At 51.1% G+C, this 17,681-nt stretch overlaps 2 protein-coding genes across 2 annotated transcripts; one reads left to right on the top strand and one right to left on the bottom strand.

The window, feature by feature from the left end:
* Nucleotides 1-284: 284 nt before the first annotated feature.
* Nucleotides 285-3,530, bottom strand: LOC146890510 (odorant-binding protein 2b-like). Its single transcript, XM_085680855.2, has 6 exons — nt 3,444-3,530; nt 2,784-2,917; nt 2,512-2,582; nt 1,939-2,052; nt 882-983; nt 285-358 (listed from the first exon to the last, which is right to left on the bottom strand). The coding sequence occupies exons 1-6, from the start codon at nt 3,528-3,530 to the stop codon at nt 285-287; spliced, it is 582 nt and encodes a 193-aa protein (XP_085536981.2).
* A 10,821-nt stretch (nt 3,531-14,351) lies between these two features.
* LOC125412174 (vomeronasal secretory protein 1-like) lies at nt 14,352-17,409 on the top strand. The gene is made up of 6 exons (XM_048452754.3): nt 14,352-14,624; nt 14,977-15,098; nt 15,361-15,431; nt 15,644-15,754; nt 16,321-16,422; nt 16,614-17,409. Exons 1-6 carry the CDS (start codon nt 14,535-14,537, stop codon nt 16,637-16,639), a joined length of 522 nt encoding a protein of 173 aa, XP_048308711.2. The 5' UTR covers nt 14,352-14,534; the 3' UTR covers nt 16,640-17,409.
* The last annotated feature ends 272 nt before the right edge of the window (nt 17,410-17,681 follow it).

Raw genomic sequence — 17,681 nt, 5'->3', positions numbered from 1 at the left:
AGACCCTTTATAGACAGGCTGAGCCAGAATGATGCTGAAATATTTTATTATTATGCGTCAGCTGGTATTGGTGGTGGTGGAGCAGAGGTGGGTGGGAAGTCCAGCAGAGAAGATGGAGAAAGTGGTCCAGGGGAGGAGAGGTCCAGGTGTCCCCAGAACTGAGTCAGTGTTAGGCTGGGACCAGAAAGTGATCCATGATCCATAATTGGCTGCTGTGACAAAAAGAAGCAAGGTGAGTGGCAGGTGATGGCAAGAGGGTCTTCTAGCCTCAAGCATTTGCGCAGTCATCGATCCACAGCCACAGCCGCGGGAGCGATCCTGTCTTTTCCAGGCATGGCCTGTCGAGTGTCTGGGTGTCCTGGGTATGAGAGGTAGGGGAGAGAACCGAGCAAAGAGCAGAGTGTTGGGGTTATATCAGGGGTCACTGCCCGAGGAGACCATTCCTACTATAGTGGATGAGATAAGGACCAAAGCACATGGGCCCTCCACATCCAGGACCCAGGACTCTAGGCTTTTCCATGGTCTTCCCAGAGGGTCACTTACCCTAGTCACTCTCAGGGACGCACTGATCTGTAGAAAACAAGAAAAGGCCAGGGGTGAGAAGGTGCTCTGGATAAGAAACCCCAAAACAATGACTGCTCAGACCCTTCCACAGCCAAGACTTGCAGCGGGGTTCTGGTGCCCTTGTGAGGGGCAGTGAGGTTGCAGGGGGGCAAAACACATGAGCAGCAGAGTGACACACAGCACACAAGCCCCAGAGGCGTGCAGGAACGTGCAGAGAGCATGGGGCAATGGAGACCAAGAGGAGCAGAGACACAGCGCTCGCAGAAAGACGGAGAGGACAAAGAACGGAGGGGAAGGACATGGGCAGTCCCGCTCACCCCTCTGCTCGGGCACGAAGATGTTTTCCTCCTTGAGTCCCTTGCTCTGTACAAATTTCTTAAATTCTTCCATGGCCTCTGGGTTTTCCTCAGGGTCTCTCCCTGTGGGGAGGTGGGGCAGGTGAGCTGTGCAGTAGTGATGAGAACTCAACAGGGAACCAGTGCCAAGGTCAAGAGCACCGACCAGCACTGGGGCTGCCGACCTGGAGCAGCCAGGATAAGAGGGGACAGGACCCTGGCAATCAACAAGGAGCCCTGGGGTGGGGACTCCCAGACACTGAGTGATCCTGGGGGCCCTCTGTGGATCTTGAGAGGTGTTCAGGGTCACTCCCCAGACCGGTAAGAGCCTGGATCTCAGAGTGTGGTAGTCTGAATGTAATTGACCCTCATAAGTGGCACTGGTAGGAGGTGTGTGACTTTGTGGAGTAGGTGTGGTCTTGTCGGAGGAAGTGTGTCTCATGGGTGGGCTTTGAGGTCTCATTTATGTCCAAGCCATGCCCAGTGTCTCAGAACACTTTCTGTTGCTTGCAGGTCAAGATGTAGGACTCTCAGCTCCTTCTCCAGCGCCATGTCTACCTGCACGCCACCATGTCCCACCATGGGGATAATGGACTGAACCTCTGAGCTGTAAGCCACCCAATTAAATGTTTTCCTTTATAAGAGTTGCCATGGTCATGGTGTCTCTTCATAGCCATGGAGACCTTAACTAACAAAGACATAAGGCAAGTGGCTGTCCCCTGACCGTGGAGAATAGTGCATACACATCGAGGCCCTTATCAGTTTAGTCACCTTCATACTGACTGGCAGTTACCTGGGACCCCTGGAAATGGCATTTGCCAGCTCCAGAGGTGGGAATCCCTCCTGGATGCTCAGGCCCCCAAAGGTCACATACTCCAGGTCCCCTCCCAACTGACCCTCCTTCCACTTTGGATCTTACACACTTCCTGGACGGCACCCTGAGCCCTCCCAGTCCCCAGGGCCAGACATAACTGCTGCCCTTTTGATAGGTATTAGAAGCAGAGACCGTGGACAGGACATGGGGACTCTGGTTCCTCACCCACGAGTTTCCCCTTGCGATGTGACTTCCCGTGCTGCTGGTGATGTTCACAGTAGAAGACGTAGTGGTCCCTCACAGGAAGCTCCTGGATATAGAAGGTGTTCTTGCCCTTGACTACGGGGGAACAGAGAAATAGCTCTTAGCTTTTCATTTCTTGAAAAACCTTCGGAAGGTTTTTCAAAGGAATGTTCTGGAACACTTGTGGTCATCCAGGAGACCCAGCCAGTCCAGCTCTTGTCGTTCTGTGATGGCCACGATCAGACGGAAGCGATTTCCCAGGACATTGCCAGCCGCCCCTGAGGACTCCAGAGGAAGTGAGGGCTGAGGTTGGCCCCAGGCCTGAGCCCTTCCCTGCCCTGCTTTCCTGTACTTAGCATTGGGTCCAGAGCTAAAATGTAGGGGGCCAGGGTGCAGAACACATTTGTGAGTACCTGGGGTGGACAAACCCATGACCTCTAGTGTCTGCCACATGGAATAGGAATGAGTGAGTGAGCATACTGGGAGCTGAACAGGGCAGGAACCCTCCATGCAGGAACTCGGCCCTGCAAGGACCCTGGGCCACAGTGAACTCACAGATAGAATATTTGCCAGGCTCATCAGTTTTGTGCATCACAATTTTCTTCTCGTGACACTGATTCTTCTTCCTGTAAAACAGGAGCCATGCTCAGCTCACCAGGTATATCAGCCTTGACCAGGACCCCAAAATTTCTCATCAGCCCTGCCCAAGATTTAGAGTACTGCCTGGCGACATGCCCCCTCAATGGCAGGGGCATTCCATCACCCACACCAAACTAAGAATAGAGAAGAGCAGAGACACAACGGCAGAGACTCGGTGGGACACTCACAGGAATGTTATCATCAGCTCCAGGTCCCCTCCTTCCAGGGCTGTCACCCTTAGAGGGAACACTTGCTTGGGGCCCTTCCCCTCTGGACGGTCCTTATCAGATACCAAGGCCTTTGTGTACCAGGTCCCAGAAAACTGTGGAAGACAGAGCCCTGAGCACACCCCAGCCTGGCTCTTATTTTCCCCAGGCTCCAGGATCTGAGCCTGCAGCCTGAAGAGACATTCTAGAGCCTGGCTTGCTGAGGAGGACTTGTGTGGATGTGAGGAGGGGACAGCACACGTCCCCACACATGTGCACTGTAGAGCGTACAACACTAGGGCTCTCTGGCCCAAGGCAGAGGCTGTCGGCCTTGTCAGCACACTCTTAGAGGTCTGGGATTCAGCACTGGATAAGTCCTCTGTCCTGAAGATCCCACCCTATGAAGCCTTCTGCTGTCTGCTATCCCACGTCTCTTGAACATCTATGCCCAAATCCCACTCCCCTGCCCAGGCCTGTATTCCTGAGGGGCATTGTCTGCTGGGAAAGCATTGGAGTCCCTGATCTGTCAACTCATGCTGCGATGCAAGTTTGGGCTTAGGTCTTCAAGGATTACCAATTGAACGAGTCTACCACCACAACCAGCTTTCCCCTACATCCACCCATTGTCCCTCCCCTCCTCACATCCTCCTGGTCATCTGATGGAGCTTCCTGGGCCGTCAGGACAGCCACCAGCCCCAGAAGCATGAAGGTCAGGAACAGGCTCTTCATCTTCAGTCGCTAGCTGGGCTCTCACACAAGGCAGGTCACCTGGGGAAGGTCTGCTCTGGCTGCTCACACGGTGCCCTTTATATCCCCCGTGCCCAGGGATGTGTGCCCACTTGGCACTGACCACGTCCCTCCCGTCCTTCTCTCATGGCCAAATCCACATCCATCATGGAGGTGGAAGGTTGTTGTTGTTGGGATCTGATGACTGTGAACTCAATGTCACCCACAAATGAAGAAAGACACACAATGCCCTGCAATGTCTGTGCCACCAAGACTTGTGCTCACAAAGGACCCTGGGAAGGCAAGTGACTCAGGGGCATAATGGTTGCTCATTGGGCAGGGAGGGAGGGAGGGCCGGGCTTCCCTTCACAGCCCTGTCCTCCATCTGCCATGGCTGCCCTGAGCTGTGTCCACTGAGACCTGGATTCTGATCTCTTGCTGCTGATAATGGGGCTGAGGTACACCACTAGAGACTGTTTGTTAGCTACCAGATTTCTTGGTGCCCTGACTGGGAGAGAGTCCACTTTATTGTACTATCCATGCATGGATACCCCAGCTGGACCTTCCTGTAAGTGGGGACACTGACTCCTGACTCTAGTCAATTTGAACATCATCAGGGCAGACCCCCTGCCACACTAGGACACACCATGACCCTGACCCAGCTGTGACTCTGCAGGGTACTTCTTACTCTCAGATGTCCTGGTCCTTTTCATTGCCTGGCCAATGCCCACCTACTCAACCACCAGGTAGGGCTCCGTTTCCATCGTTCACAGTTTTAAGTTGGCTGCATGAGGAATTCCAGCCACACATGAATATTTGTCCCCTGAAGTGACAGGTGAAGGGACTTCACCTCTGTGAGCTCAGGTGGATTCATCTTGAACAAGGGTCCCTAACCTTCTGCTGTTCTTGTCATCTGAGGACCTACTGAGAGGACATTTCAGAACCAGGACTGCCCTGGTGCAACTGAGGTCCATGTGTGTTCATTTCTTGTCATCTTGTGTCCTGAGATGTGATGAAGGACCAGTGTCCATCACAGCCTGAACTGAGCCCACCTCTGTGCTCCTATTGAACTTCGTTCCTCTAGAATCCACAGCTTCCCTCCTTGTTAGCTCTGAGCACCCACGGGCTCTCCACATGGCAGAGCTCATTCCTTTAGGGTAAACATGCTCACACGGCACTAGATATGTTCAGAGTTTACTACGACTGTTCTCTTTCTCTCTTTCTCTCTCTCTCTCTCTCTCTCTCTCTCTCTCTCTCTCTCTCTCTCTCTCTCTCGACCTTAGCCCAGCTACCTCCTCACCAGGAACTTTGTAATTTACCCCTGACCCTGCAACTCCTGGGTTCAGCCACCCTCCCTGAGACACAATTGATCTAGTCCCTGGGAACAAGTTCTGGTCCCATAATGTCATCTCTGTGTCTCTGAGCCAAGATTAGGCAGCTCTGAGTGTCTATAAACTATATTAATATACTTTCTCTGATGGGTTTTGGAATTATGTGAAGCACGAACCAGTCCTTGGCAACCACCACAGAAAATGCTGCTGAGCAGAAAGCAGCTAGCACGTGGGTGTGAGAGGAGGGTCCCTGTGCTCTTTGGGACCAGAGGTCGGGAACCAGGCCAGCATTTCCTTATCACTGGTCAGTCCTTGCTGTACCTGGCAAGTTTTCTCCTGCTCGCATGTACAAACCATCTACCTAAGAACCTGACCACTTACATGTGTTTCAGCCCTGGAGACAGGAGAATAACACACACGCAATTGGCAGAGCCTGGGGCACCAACAGTGCTTTGAGTGCCAGTGGAAGCCTCTGGATTCCATTGTCCCGGATTCCATTGTCCCCTCCCTTGCTGTGTCCCAGGTCTCCCAGTGTTCGCAGGTCCAGTTAAAGTGGCAACAGACCCTAGAGGGAACAGTTAGGTGGTTTGAACATTTTCCTGGGAAGACAAGAGCAAATATCTCCCCATCAGGTGCGTACCAAAACCAAAGAATAACTTTACCAATTTCCAACGCGGAAAACCAAAGACTTGGGCTTATTGACAGAGCATGTGTGATCCTAAAGCAACCCTACCACTTATAAGTCTTGTCCAGCATGGATGGTGACTTCTCCATCATTTCTTCAATTAAACCCTTCAGAGTCTGCATACTCCAGCACCCCCTGAGACCAGGGCAGCACATGTAGCTAGCTCAGAATCCCCTTTAGGGTGGTGGAAGGTACTGAGAGAATGACTGGACTCTCAGAGAAGATCCAGTAACTTCCCCAGCACCTCCTTCCATGACTAAACATCAACAGGCCGGATGCTGAGTTCCTGCAGGATCTGAAGCTGCTCTGGGAAGATCATGGCTACTGTGTTAGGAAAATGGCAGCGTGTGTGGAGGGCAGTGCTCGACTCTAGGTAGGACAGGACATGGGGCCAGCCCAGGGTGGACAGCATCTGGGACTTGAGGTTATATTCTACTGAGGGCAAATGCTCTCAGGACACTGCAGTGCAGATGCCAGAGCCACCAATGGGATGAAAAAGTGAGACAGAAGAGCTTCCCATCCCCAATGCTGCATGGCCTGAAGTATTTCCCTGGGGAACTCCTTTATTTCCTGGTGGCGGTTGCTGTGGGGTTGCCTGCTTCTGGCCACCTCCCTCTGCACCTTTGTCCCTGATTCTCAGTGAGGTCCCAGCCTCGTGGTGCTGCCCTGTCTAGGTTCTCCTGGAGGGCCAGTGTCTGGGCCTTACGTGACATTTCCATGTAGGGAGAACTTGATGGCTCCCACCACAGCACCCAGCCAGGAGGCGGCTGCCTAGAGATGGAAAGCAATGGAATGTCAACAATCTACAAATCAGCTACACAGTGGGCTGTAACTTGTCCCCATGTCTGTCTAGTAGACCATTTCAGAGACTATATCTCCATCTTCCTGATAGTCCAGCTGTGGACTCAATGTGAAGCCTAAAGAGCCAGTGCCCGGGGTAGGCTGTGGCTGACAGTGGTGACGGCCAACACTGAGTCCCCTGAAGCTGTGACAGACACTTCCTGACACAGACACCCAGTCAAGTGCCTGCACCTCTCTTTTATGTTTCTCTGACCGTGAGGTTGATAACCACACTGTCATGAATGGGTCTGAAGCTTCCCCCACAGGTTCATGTGCAGAAGGCTTAGTCCCAGCTGGTGGCCTTATTTGGGGAGACTCTGTAGACCAAGACTGGGGCTGATAGAGATTAGTCATGGAGAACACCTCCTTCAGCTAAATCTTATCCAGGCCCCTTGTCCTTCTCTCTACTTCCTTGACGGCAGGAGTTGCCAGCTGCTCCACTTAACCTTGTCTGCCATGATGCTCTGACTCACCACAGGCCCTCGGCATGAGACCAAATCCTCTGACACCAGGAGCCAAAATAACTCTTTCTTTTTTAAGCTGTCCTCTTGCGTGTTTAAGGCAATGATGAAAACCTGGCTGATACATCGTCTGCATGGATGGAAGCTGAGAGGATGGTGGGGCTGGACCCCCCTCGCTCCCTGAGATCACATGAAATGTCCCACCTGTGACTCAAAGGGTCCTCAGGAGAGCCAAGTCCCTGTGCTCACAATGCTAACTTTCTCATTAAATTACCCTTTATCAAATGCAATTGCATCGTTGAGAAAGGTACAAAAGCAGTCTCCAGAGATAAGATTGTCCAACCGCAGGCAGGTCGGCAGACCTGGACGACAGCCTGGGCGTTCCTCACAATGAAGCTCTGACAGGACTGCAGGCCTGGACTTCCTGCTGATCTCCAGGCAGTGAGAGGAGAACAAAGAACGGATTCTCATGTCCTGGGTGGCAAGGCAGCTCTGACCTCTGCCAGCCAGGAATCGCCCTGTAAAGGGAAATTAGTGGGTGGGCTTCCTCACAGAGAGAACAGCTCTGTAGGTCACGGTCAGATGAACAGAAAAACAAACCATTCATTGAAGGAGCATTTCAAATTCCAGGAACAACAATAGTGTCTGGGAGAAAAGCTTGACGCTTAACATCAAGGAAGCAACCGCCCAGTGGGCATGAACAGTGTTGGAGAGACGTGGCCAAAGAAGACGTGGGTGGCAGCCAAGCTCACCAGCCCACGGGAACGTCCCAGCCACCAGGGAAATGAAGATGTCACATGCCTAACACAACAACGGGCCATTGTAGATAATACAACTCATGTGTACTGTTGGGGAACACAGGAGGGGTTTTTTTGGCAAACAGTTTACCAGTTCTTATGTTGGCATACATACTCAGCATATGGTCTAGCAATTTTTTCCAGGTGTACACAGAAAAATGCAAACAGGATCATACTAAAGCTTACAGGTAAGTTTTCTTTTTAATGACCTAGAACTAGAAACGACAGGCAAGCTGTGGTGTGTCCACGCAGTGAAGTACCAGCCAGCACTGAAAAGGACCAGTCCGCTGACAAAGACAGCGTGTGGCTTGCTCTCAAGGGCATCACACTGAATGAGCTCACTTGGTCCAGAGAGGCCACAGGCAGTAGGTTTCATCTGAAATGTTCCGGGGAGACATACAGAGCGGTTGAGGAAAGATCTTTTGGTTCGTATGCTATGAGACAGGGATGAGGGACCATGAAGGGGAAGCAGGAGGGAGATTTGGGAGTGGAATGTGAACTTGTGATAGAAGTAATGTTATCCCCAGAATGAAGGTTAGTTTGACATTGAAGACTCAATCCACACAATTCATCTATCAACAGAACCACTCCATCTGTTGACTGAGGAGAGAGGATGCTAACCTCTTTAATGTCTGCCTGGTGGATTTTCAGTCCAGCACATGAAACTTTGTGAGGTGCAGCTGTCAAAGCTGATGTGGAGACTTGTGGCTGTAAAGACGGTAGCAGAAAATAAGGCAGATTCAAAACCTACATTCTCAAGTTCCAACTCATCTTACCTTTAAAACGTTACAGACCATCAGGGGTGTGGTGGCACATGCCCTTAATCCCAGCACTCAGGAGGCAGAGGCAGGCGGATTTCTGTGAGTTCAAGGTCAGCCTAGTCTACAGAGCAAGTTCCAGGATAGGCTCCAAAGGTACACAGAAAAACCCTGCCTCAAATAACCAAAAAAAAAAATTACAAACAAGGTGTTAGAACAAAGCTGACTAAATATAGCTGATAATAAAAGAAGAATTGAGTATTTACAGAGTTGAATAATATTGACAATCTCTAGCCAGGCTGACCAAGGCTAAGGAAATAACAGTGACATCATTAATTAAGTATCATTATGGTACTAGCATGGCATTACATGTAACAGAATAAGAGAATATTATGCTCAACCTTATGAGATTAATCTGGCAACCTACTCAAGATGCACAGAGTCCTTAGAAGAACCAGTGTTGACGCAGGGAGGAGAGCAGTCTCTCCATGGCCCTGTGTATGTGAGAGCACAGCCAGGCATATGACTGTCATTTAGTCATATAGGCATATGACTCCTGCCTATTATGTCAGCACTCGGGAGGCTGAAGCAGGAGCATCACTGTGAGTTCACGGCCAGCCTGAGCCATATGGTGAGACTCTTACACTGAGAATTTTCACACTAAGTTCTCTAGTAAATTCAACTAAGAAAGAGATTATACTGAGATTTTCATAGTTCAAAGTCAATGTCTAAATTGAAAAGACTGGTGTTGCTTTTTAAAGGGGCCAGAACAACCCGAATACAAAGCCGGACAAGGACATTAGTAGTATTAATATACTTCAGGACAATGTTCACTGCAGGCGTGGACAGAAAATATTCCATAAAATCTGAGCACAGCTGAAGTCATAGCATGTAGAATGTGGAAAACAATGTAGGGGGCTGGAGAGCTGACTCAGTGGCTCTGAGCCTGTACTGCTCCTGAGGACCTGAGTTCAACTCCTAGCTCCCATGTTTGGCAGCATACAACCAGCTCCAAGCGATTTCACACTCTCTCCTGGACTCTGAGGACCCACATACATGCACATTCCTCCACATAGATACACACTCTATTCAAAACGGAATAATTATTTCTTTAAAAAAAAAAACCATTGTAGTTAGATGTGTTTCGTACCTGCAATGCAAGGTTAATGGGACACTAAAAATATCAAATTACCCATGTCATCGCTAGCAGACGAAACAAAGAACCTGTGGGGCCTCTCCACAAATGGTGGGCTTTTCAGCCGTGATTGCTATTCATACACAGTGCCAATTTATTTTATGTTTTAAAAGTGCAATTGCAGAACACAATACAACTCTGATCGACCACGTTAGTGTGAACCACGGCCTTTGGCTCCTTTAGTTCTGTAGTGCCAATCTCCTTGCCTGACTCCTGAGTAACCAAGAAGCTTCTTTGAGGTCAGGTGCTGTCCAGGTTACCCCTGGGTCTGGTAATGTCCCCAGTCACCCAGCTGGGGGTTCTTTTGTTTTGTATGGAGAGAAATCGTGGGTAGCAAGGAACTTTTCTGGAGCTGCTCCTTGAGCAACTTGTGCATTTCTCAGATGCCGTGAGTGGCTGCAACACAAAGGGGACCAGGAGCAAAGGGCACCATCCAGTGTTATAGCTCTCATACTGGCCTCAGCTCCTGGGACCATTAGTGACATGTGACAGCTCTGTGTAGGCCCAGAAAGGTGGGATTCCCCATCTGTTGATAGTGGGGAGTGTTTCAGGTCCAGATCTGGGTGCCCGAGACCCTTGTCCTTTGAAGCCTGCCCATTCTCAGAACTCTTCTCACACCCAGTGTCCTCAGTTTCTCATCTCTGCCTGCAACTTTCTGTCTTCAGCCCAAGCTCTCTACTGTCCCATCTCTTTCCTTCTGCCCTGGCCATCTACCAGAACCTTCTTGCTGCTTCTTGTTTATATGACCGCTGTCACAGTTGCCACCTGAGGTGGCAGCAGCCTTGTTCTTTTGCTTTGGCTCCCGCCGTCATCATCAGTGTCATGAGTGTGGTTGTCGTCTCAAGCTCCTGCTGTTTCCGCCTTCCCGCTACTGCTGTGGGTCTTCAGCCATCGTCCGTCAACAGTCAAAGTTGCTGGCCCCTCCTTTCTTCACCAGCTCATCTACTAGTGATGGGTAATGAAGGCAGCCAGGAACACACCACCTAAGTAGTCTTCTGGTCATTTATTTGTGTATGCATGTTGGTGTCTCTGTGTGTGTCTTAGTGTGTGTGTGTGTGTGTATGTGTGTCTGGGTATGTGTGTGTCTATGCATATGTGTTTGTGAATGTCTGAGTGTGTGTGTGTCTGGGTATGTGCATATGTCTGTGCATGTGTGTTTGCGTTTAGTGTGTGTGTGTGTATGTGTGTCTGGGTATGTGTGTGTCTATGCATATGTGTTTGTGAATGTCTGAGTGTGTGTGTGTCTGGGTATGTGCATATGTCTGTGCATATGTGTGTGTGTATGTGTGTCTGGGTATGTGTGTGTCTATGCATATGTGTTTGTGAATGTCTGAGTGTGTGTGTGTCTGGGTATGTGTGTATGTCTGTGCATGTGTGTTTGTGTTTAGTGTGTGTGTGTGTGTATGTGTGTCTGGGTATGTGTGTGTCTATGCATACGTGTTTGTGAATGTCTGAGTGTGTGTGTGTCTGGGTATGTGCATATGTCTGTGCATGTGTGTTTGTGTTTAGTGTGTGTGTGTGTGTATGTGTGTCTGGGTATGTGTGTGTCTATGCATATGTGTTTGTGAATGTCTGAGTGTGTGTGTGTGTCTGGGTATGTGTGTATGTCTGTGCATGTGTGTTTGTGTGTGTCTGAGTGTATGTGTGGTTGTATATAGGCCAGAGAACAGCCTTGGATGTCATTCCTTAGGTGCCTTCCATCTTTTGTTTGATACAACCTGGGACTTGGCTAAGTAGACTGACTTAGCTGATCACTGATCCAGGGTTCTACCTGGCCCTGCCTCTCACTTTACCACTGTCAGGGTTACGGGGACTACAGTCACCTCCCACAATGCCTTGCTCTTACATGGGTTCTGAGAACTCACCTCAAGTCTTCAGACTTTACTCAACAAGACATCTCCCCATTTCTCTTCTTGCCTTTCTTGTTTTTCATTCCATTATATTTAGCACGTACAGGTGTGGGCATGCCATGGCACACCTGTGGCGGTCAGAGGCCTTGCAGCAGTTAGAGCTTACCTCCCATCTGCTTCCCCTGGATCAAACGCTGGTTGCCATGTGTGATGCCAAATGCCTTTATCCACTGAGCCATCCTGTCGACCCCCTCAGGAAGTGTTTTATTGGACTCAATGTTGAAGCATAAGACAATAAGACAGCACAGCAAGGGGACCTCTTAGCTCACAAAGGGAGCTCAACGATCAACCAAGATAGCTAGAAGAGGGGTGCTTGGATCCATCTTAACAGTCATGCACATGGAGGGTTGTATTTGTCCTAGGCAGGGCACTGTCCCTCTGAACCGGTCACAACTCTCCCCATCCCACGCCGCCAGGAAAGCTGCTCTTCTCCTGGCTGGGGTGGACATGGTTGGAGTGAAGTCTGGCATCAGCTGTTTCCAACAGGCCTAGCTGGGGCCTCACCTACAAGGCCAGAGTTGTGCTTGAGCAGCAAGCAGCTGCCATCGTTGAGTGACTTTCGCAAGCCATCTGTGGCTGGCATAAGGGAAGTCTGGCTGGCTGCTTGATTGACAGTCCTTTGCTCAAGGCGTACAGGACACCAGGGAAGAGTCTAACCACTGTCAATTAGGGAGTCAAATCACCACCCCTAATGTTTTCACAGGAAAACTAACATCAGAAGGAATGCTTATATTAGTAATTTACCGTTCACAATAATCATGATTCAAACAATATGTAGCAGTTTTTCACACTTGTCAAGCGTTCCTCAGTCTCTCTCAGGATCTCAGACGCCATCCCCGATACAGCTTAGGAGATCGGAACCTGAAGTTGGCTAAGCCTCAGAGTGCCCAGGGAGTTGTGTTGATCCATGCAAAAGACAGATCTCTGGTGGTCTATGGCAGGGGACACTCGGGTCCACCCCACTCAGTGTGAGGTCCTCAGAACTGGTAAAACTCTGAGGTTCCTACCTACACTGTTTTTTTCTTCTTGGGCCAGGAGCAGCCCATGAAAGCCACCATCCAAGACAGGAATCTAGACCCACCAGGAATCTACGCCATCAGTCCCTCATCACTCTGAATCTACTTTCTGCTCAGGAAACTGCAATTCTGGTTCCTTTATGGACTTTAAACAATCCAGTTAGTGGGGGATAAAGCTGTCTATATGTATTTGTTTCTAGTGTTCCTGCCTCCACTGTGTGTGCAAGGGAGAGCATTAAGACATTATCCATCAGTCTCTGACCTACTGGGTCTTAACCCAAGCCTCCATCACACTGACACTACCGAGCAACGAATACAAATACATCTTGGTTCCCCCAGATGACCTTCAGTATTTTGGCTCATGAGTATCAGGCAGCTATGGAAGACTTTCAGGGATCCAGAACATATGTGCTCTCAAGTTCTGGCAGGAGGCAGGGTGCCTGTCTGTCAGCAGGAGAAAGTCGCAGAAGGGAAGCCAGAGACTTCCACTCAGTGGCTGGGACACGCCTCTTGTTCCTTGCCTGATAGGCACTGGCCCTGTGCCTTCCTACCTGAATAATGACTAGGTCAAGTCCTGGGCCTAGAGGCACAAAGACCATTGGAAGGGCACTGCATCCCCTGCTGGTTGCTGGCTCAGTCTGAGGTCCCAGGATAGGCAGCCAAGCTAGGAGCCTCTATGGTCCAAGTTAAGCGAACATGGCTGCTCTGTGGGAGAGCAGGAAAGCTTCAGGGCAGAGGTCACACGGTGGATGCCACCGAAAACTAGCTTAGTGACTGAAGCTCTTATTCATTTGTGTTGAAGGCACAGACAATAGGAACCGTCTGAGGCATGGGAATTGCATGATTAAAAGGATCAGGACCAAGTAAGATCAATCAGAGCAAGCCCCTCTCGGTGCTGTGGTGACTCTGGCCTGGTCGCCTCTCTCAGAGCTTCTACCAGTTCCACTAATCTGCAAGGCCAAGCAGAAACCCCTGAAAACAGTCAGGCGAGGCCAAGTGTTTAGGGCTGACCGCTAGCCTCATGAGACAGTGCGGTTCCGTGACACGTGATTGTGAGCTCTTTCAGCTAATGGAGCTTTTCTGCACTGAATGAGATAATCAAGAATTAGGGTGGCCTAAATCCACTAACAGGATTTAGTTACAGGCAGTCAGAGGGGCCTTTGGGGTGGAGGAGAGAAGTAAAGACAGGCAGAACTTTGGTAAAGACACCATGGGTAGAGAACCTTGGGGGCAGTGTGGCTCTGGCCTAGCCTTCATATCCTCCAGTCTCCATAACAGAGGGGAACGGAAGTGAGGTGCTAAAGGCCAGGTTGGAGGGCGTTTGTAACAGAAGCCCCAGGCAGCTCCTGCCAGTGCTCTGAGGAAGAGAAGGCCAGGAAGGGGAGGGTATAGACAGCACATCTAGAAGGACACCTCAGTAACCTGACTGAACCCCGAGTCCAAAGTTGGACCTACAGGACACCCAGGGGCAAAGTTTCCAACAGAACAGCAGGTGCCGGGATTGTAGGGCTGACTTGGTGCACACAGGGTGGAATGGGTCTGAAATCCTGCTCTTTCTCGCATTCTGACCGCCCACCCCTCCACCCCCGTAACTGCCGGGTGACCCTTGCAGCTCTTCAGATTCAGACAACAGATCAATGGCGATTATGAGGAGGGTCGGGAAGAAGCATATGACTCTTCGAATTCTGCCCACACGAACCTCGGACAGTGTGGAGGCTTGTCACTTCCCCTGAGTTCCTAATTCTCCCTCAGCTTCTTTGGACTCCAAACAGTGGCTCACACTTTGGAATGGCCTGCGACCTGTTGATCTCTTGAAGTCTTAACAAGCTGTTATACAAAACGCCGACATTCTCCTTGCCAGCTGGCTGTGGGCATAACTCAGGAGGACCTGGTCCTTTGTGCCAAGTTCCCCAAGGACCCTGCATGTGGGTGTATAAAAGCCAGTCAAGTGAGGGGCGGTACAGCCTCTCAGCTTCAGCGATCTGTTCGTTGGCTGTGAACATAGATCCCGGAGATGAAGGCTCTGTTCCTGACCACCGGCTTCTGCCTGCTTGCTGCCCTGCGGGCCCAGAACTCCTTATCCCTTGCTTTGAATAACAGGCAAGTGAGTCAGGGCTGGGGGACAGGGTGGCACCTCAGCCTTCACTGCAGGACACCAAGGGTTCTAGATTCAGGGAGGATCCAAGTCTGACCCTTACTGCAGGTTGTAACCAAAGATAGTAGACCAATTGGGACCTAAGGGATCCCCGATGCACATTTCTGGGTGCAGGGCTGGAGACTGAGAAAATGAACTAGAAGGCTGCCCTGGTACCCTAGGAGTAAGCAGGTCCCCGTCATATGAGTGTTCCGTGTTTCGGTGGGGGAATGAAATAGTCAGACGTGAGCGGTAGTTGGAGGGCAGGTGTTCCACAGGGAGCGTGGGCAGGCACCAGGCAAAGAGGACATCCATCTTTTAGTTTTCTGGGAAGTGGTTCATGAAGGCCTTGGTGACGAAGGACAAGCTTCCAATAAAGAAGGTCTCGCCCATATTTGTGCTAGTGCTGGACAACGGCGACTTGGAGTTCTCTTTCGCACACACGTGAGTGTCTGTGGCTCCCGCGTTGGGTTGGTCTCTTACCTGGTCCATTACTTCTCAATGGGTAGTTTTTAAAAAATCCCTCTGACTTGGAAAGAACAGCTCCAGCGGCAGGATGTGGAGGGTGGACCCCAATCAGAACGAGGGTCAGTTGCTTTGTAGACCAGGCTGACCTCAAACTCACTGAGATCCGTCTGCCTCTGACTCCCAAGTGTTGAGAGGTCAGGTTTAAGAGGACCACTGCAAAAATAGTTTCTGATTTCAGGATGTATGGCCAGTGTCTTGAATTGACCACCGTCTTGGAGCAAACAGATGTGCCCGGCCATTACACTGCCTGTGAGTACCTTAAACCCAGGGATGGGTGACTGACATCCCATGCGAGGGAGGGCTTCCTGGCTTCCTTACCACCCCCAGGAGGCATCCCAGGAGGATAGTCACTCAGATGACTGGAGCCTCTGTGACCGGAGTCTGGCGTGGCCGTCAGAAGAGGAACCCAAGTGATGGTTTGCAGGGTGGAGCTCACCTTACTCTTTCCGGGGCCTCCACAGTTGAGGGGAAGAGCCAACTGGAGGTGCAGCTGTCTTCTGTGAAGGACCATTGGCTGATCTACTGTGATGGGGAGATGGAGGGCATGCACTTCACAACCACCCAGCTCATAGGTAAGCTTCACCTACCCATGCCTAACGCACCCATGCCTAGCCTCGCTGCTCCTCTTCTTCAGAGCAGAAGAATCCCTGGGAGCAGGCCCCACAAAGGATAGGAGCAGCAGGCGAGAGCAGGGCACAAGGCTACTGGGTGGCTGAACCTACCTTACTGAGTTCTGCTGTAGTGACGGATAGGCCCAGAAGGGACCATCCAGGACAGAGGTCTCTTGACTACAGATGCTGCTAAAGCTGCTTTGTGGAGCCTCGGGGCGTCAGGCATGGTTTATGTGAGGACATGGTGTCCTGACTGGCGCCTTCTCAGCTCAGTGCATCTGGAACATGGGGACTTTTTAGGTCAGGTGCAAGATGCTACAGGCCCCCGCTGGAAGGATTTTGGTTTCCTGGGTCATTTAGTGGCTCAGATGCCCCCCAGTTCAGTATCAATACGCCCTACCTCCTTTTCTGCCCTTGGCTATTCCGTGATGAAGCCTGTATTGCTGGGCAGAGCTCCTGTCTGTGGCACTGGCTCCTTGCCAACCTGTGTGGACACCTCCCTCTGCTCACCCATCCCTCTTCCACAGGGAGAAACCCCAAGAAAAACCTGGAGGCCTTGGAAGAGTTTAAGAAGTTCACACAGAAAAAGGGGCTTGTACCAGAGAACCTGGCCATACTCGAGCAGATGGGTAAGAACACACACAACCCATGTTCCCTTCTCTATCCGCTGTGCCACCTGTAACCCTGTCACTCTCGTGTCCCCTGGCCCCAGGTGGACACTGCAGGCCCTGCTGCAGGTCTTGGTCATGGAAGGAGTCGCAGCTATGATGGGCTCTTGTCCAGACCCCATTCTCATCGCTGGGTTTTTTGCTTTCTACAGACAAATGTGAACCCAAGAGTGAATAGGGTAAGCGACCCTTGAAGCCAGCAAGAGCCTTGGGATTCAGCAGGTAGCCCTCGGCTGCAGCCAGGAATTGCCCAGTTTCTGCGTCCCAACACCCTGGGTTTCTTTAGCTTCGTTCCTGGGTCGTTTAAGGTTTCCTACTTGTCCTCACCTCATCAGTGACTCGTGCTGGTGGTGTGACCTGCGGTAGACAGGTGAAGCTGTCCAGTTGCCCACCCAGCCAGGAAGTGCCTGTCCTTCTTAGCCTCGCCCTGCTCTTCTGGGGACTTCCTACCTGCCTGCCATTGAATACACACACACACACACACACACACACACACACACACACACACGTGTGTGTGTGTCCATGAGCCGACTCTGGGTGACATGAGGACCCTTTGATAATGGAGCAGAAAGTCCTAGGCACACCAGGCACAGGTGGAATTATGATGTCCGTATCCTTTACGGCCCCCACTTGTCGGCCACACCCTTGCCTGGTGACCACTGCATAGAGAGCTTTCCTGAGGGAAGTCCGAAGAAAGGAATTCCTTGTTCAGCACAGGCTAGCCCTGCGTCTCTGAGAGCCTGTGAAGCTGCCCCAAAGCACCCGTCTTCCCTCCCCCACCATAACCCTGCCCTGACTGACTCTACCCTCCTTGCTGCAGAGACTCACTGTCTCCTTTCTAGATCATGGTGAACCAAGCTACAAAGCCGCCCAAGGCAGTACTGCCAGAACCTCTGTCCTGCGTGACGTGGAAGGAGTGCCCTGCTGGGCTATCTGACTTCTCTTCTCTCTTCCCTATTCTCTCCTCCTCCTCTTCCCTGCTCATCAATAAAGAGATTCAGCAGTCCCTGGTGACTCTGTGTATGTGGCCCCTGGACGGGTGTATTTATTCTCCCTTGGTGGTCTGTTGATGGCTGAGAACTGTGTAGGAGAGCAGGAAGCCCCCAGCCTTGTTTGGTGTAGGCCTGGAAGCTCAAGACCATTCTGACCCCTGCCCCAACACCCTTCTGTAGGTGTGTCACCCCAAAGCCCAGGTTTTGGGCAGTGAGTGTGATGAGCAA

Source organism: Myodes glareolus, chromosome 21, assembly GCF_982192425.1.
Source record: "Myodes glareolus chromosome 21, mMyoGla1.1, whole genome shotgun sequence".
Classification (NCBI taxonomy): Eukaryota; Metazoa; Chordata; class Mammalia; order Rodentia; family Cricetidae; genus Myodes; species Myodes glareolus.
This window is presented reverse-complemented; position numbering and strand designations above follow the sequence as displayed.

Excerpts from the sequence above, each read along its gene's own strand:
- LOC146890510 (XM_085680855.2), bottom strand. The coding sequence starts at position 3,530 with ATGAAGAGCCTGTTCCTGACCTTCATGCTTCTGGGGCTGGTGGCTGTC. Across the intron at positions 2,918-3,443 it reads CATCAGATGACCAGGAGGAT|TTTTCTGGGACCTGGTACAC; the intron begins GTGAGGAGGGGA and ends TGTCTTCCACAG. Across the intron at positions 2,583-2,783 it reads GAGCTGATGATAACATTCCT|GAAGAAGAATCAGTGTCACG; the intron begins GTGAGTGTCCCA and ends CCTGTTTTACAG.
- LOC125412174 (XM_048452754.3), top strand. The coding sequence starts at position 14,535 with ATGAAGGCTCTGTTCCTGACCACCGGCTTCTGCCTGCTTGCTGCCCTG. Across the intron at positions 15,432-15,643 it reads GCCCGGCCATTACACTGCCT|TTGAGGGGAAGAGCCAACTG; the intron begins GTGAGTACCTTA and ends GGGCCTCCACAG. Across the intron at positions 15,755-16,320 it reads CACAACCACCCAGCTCATAG|GGAGAAACCCCAAGAAAAAC; the intron begins GTAAGCTTCACC and ends CCTCTTCCACAG.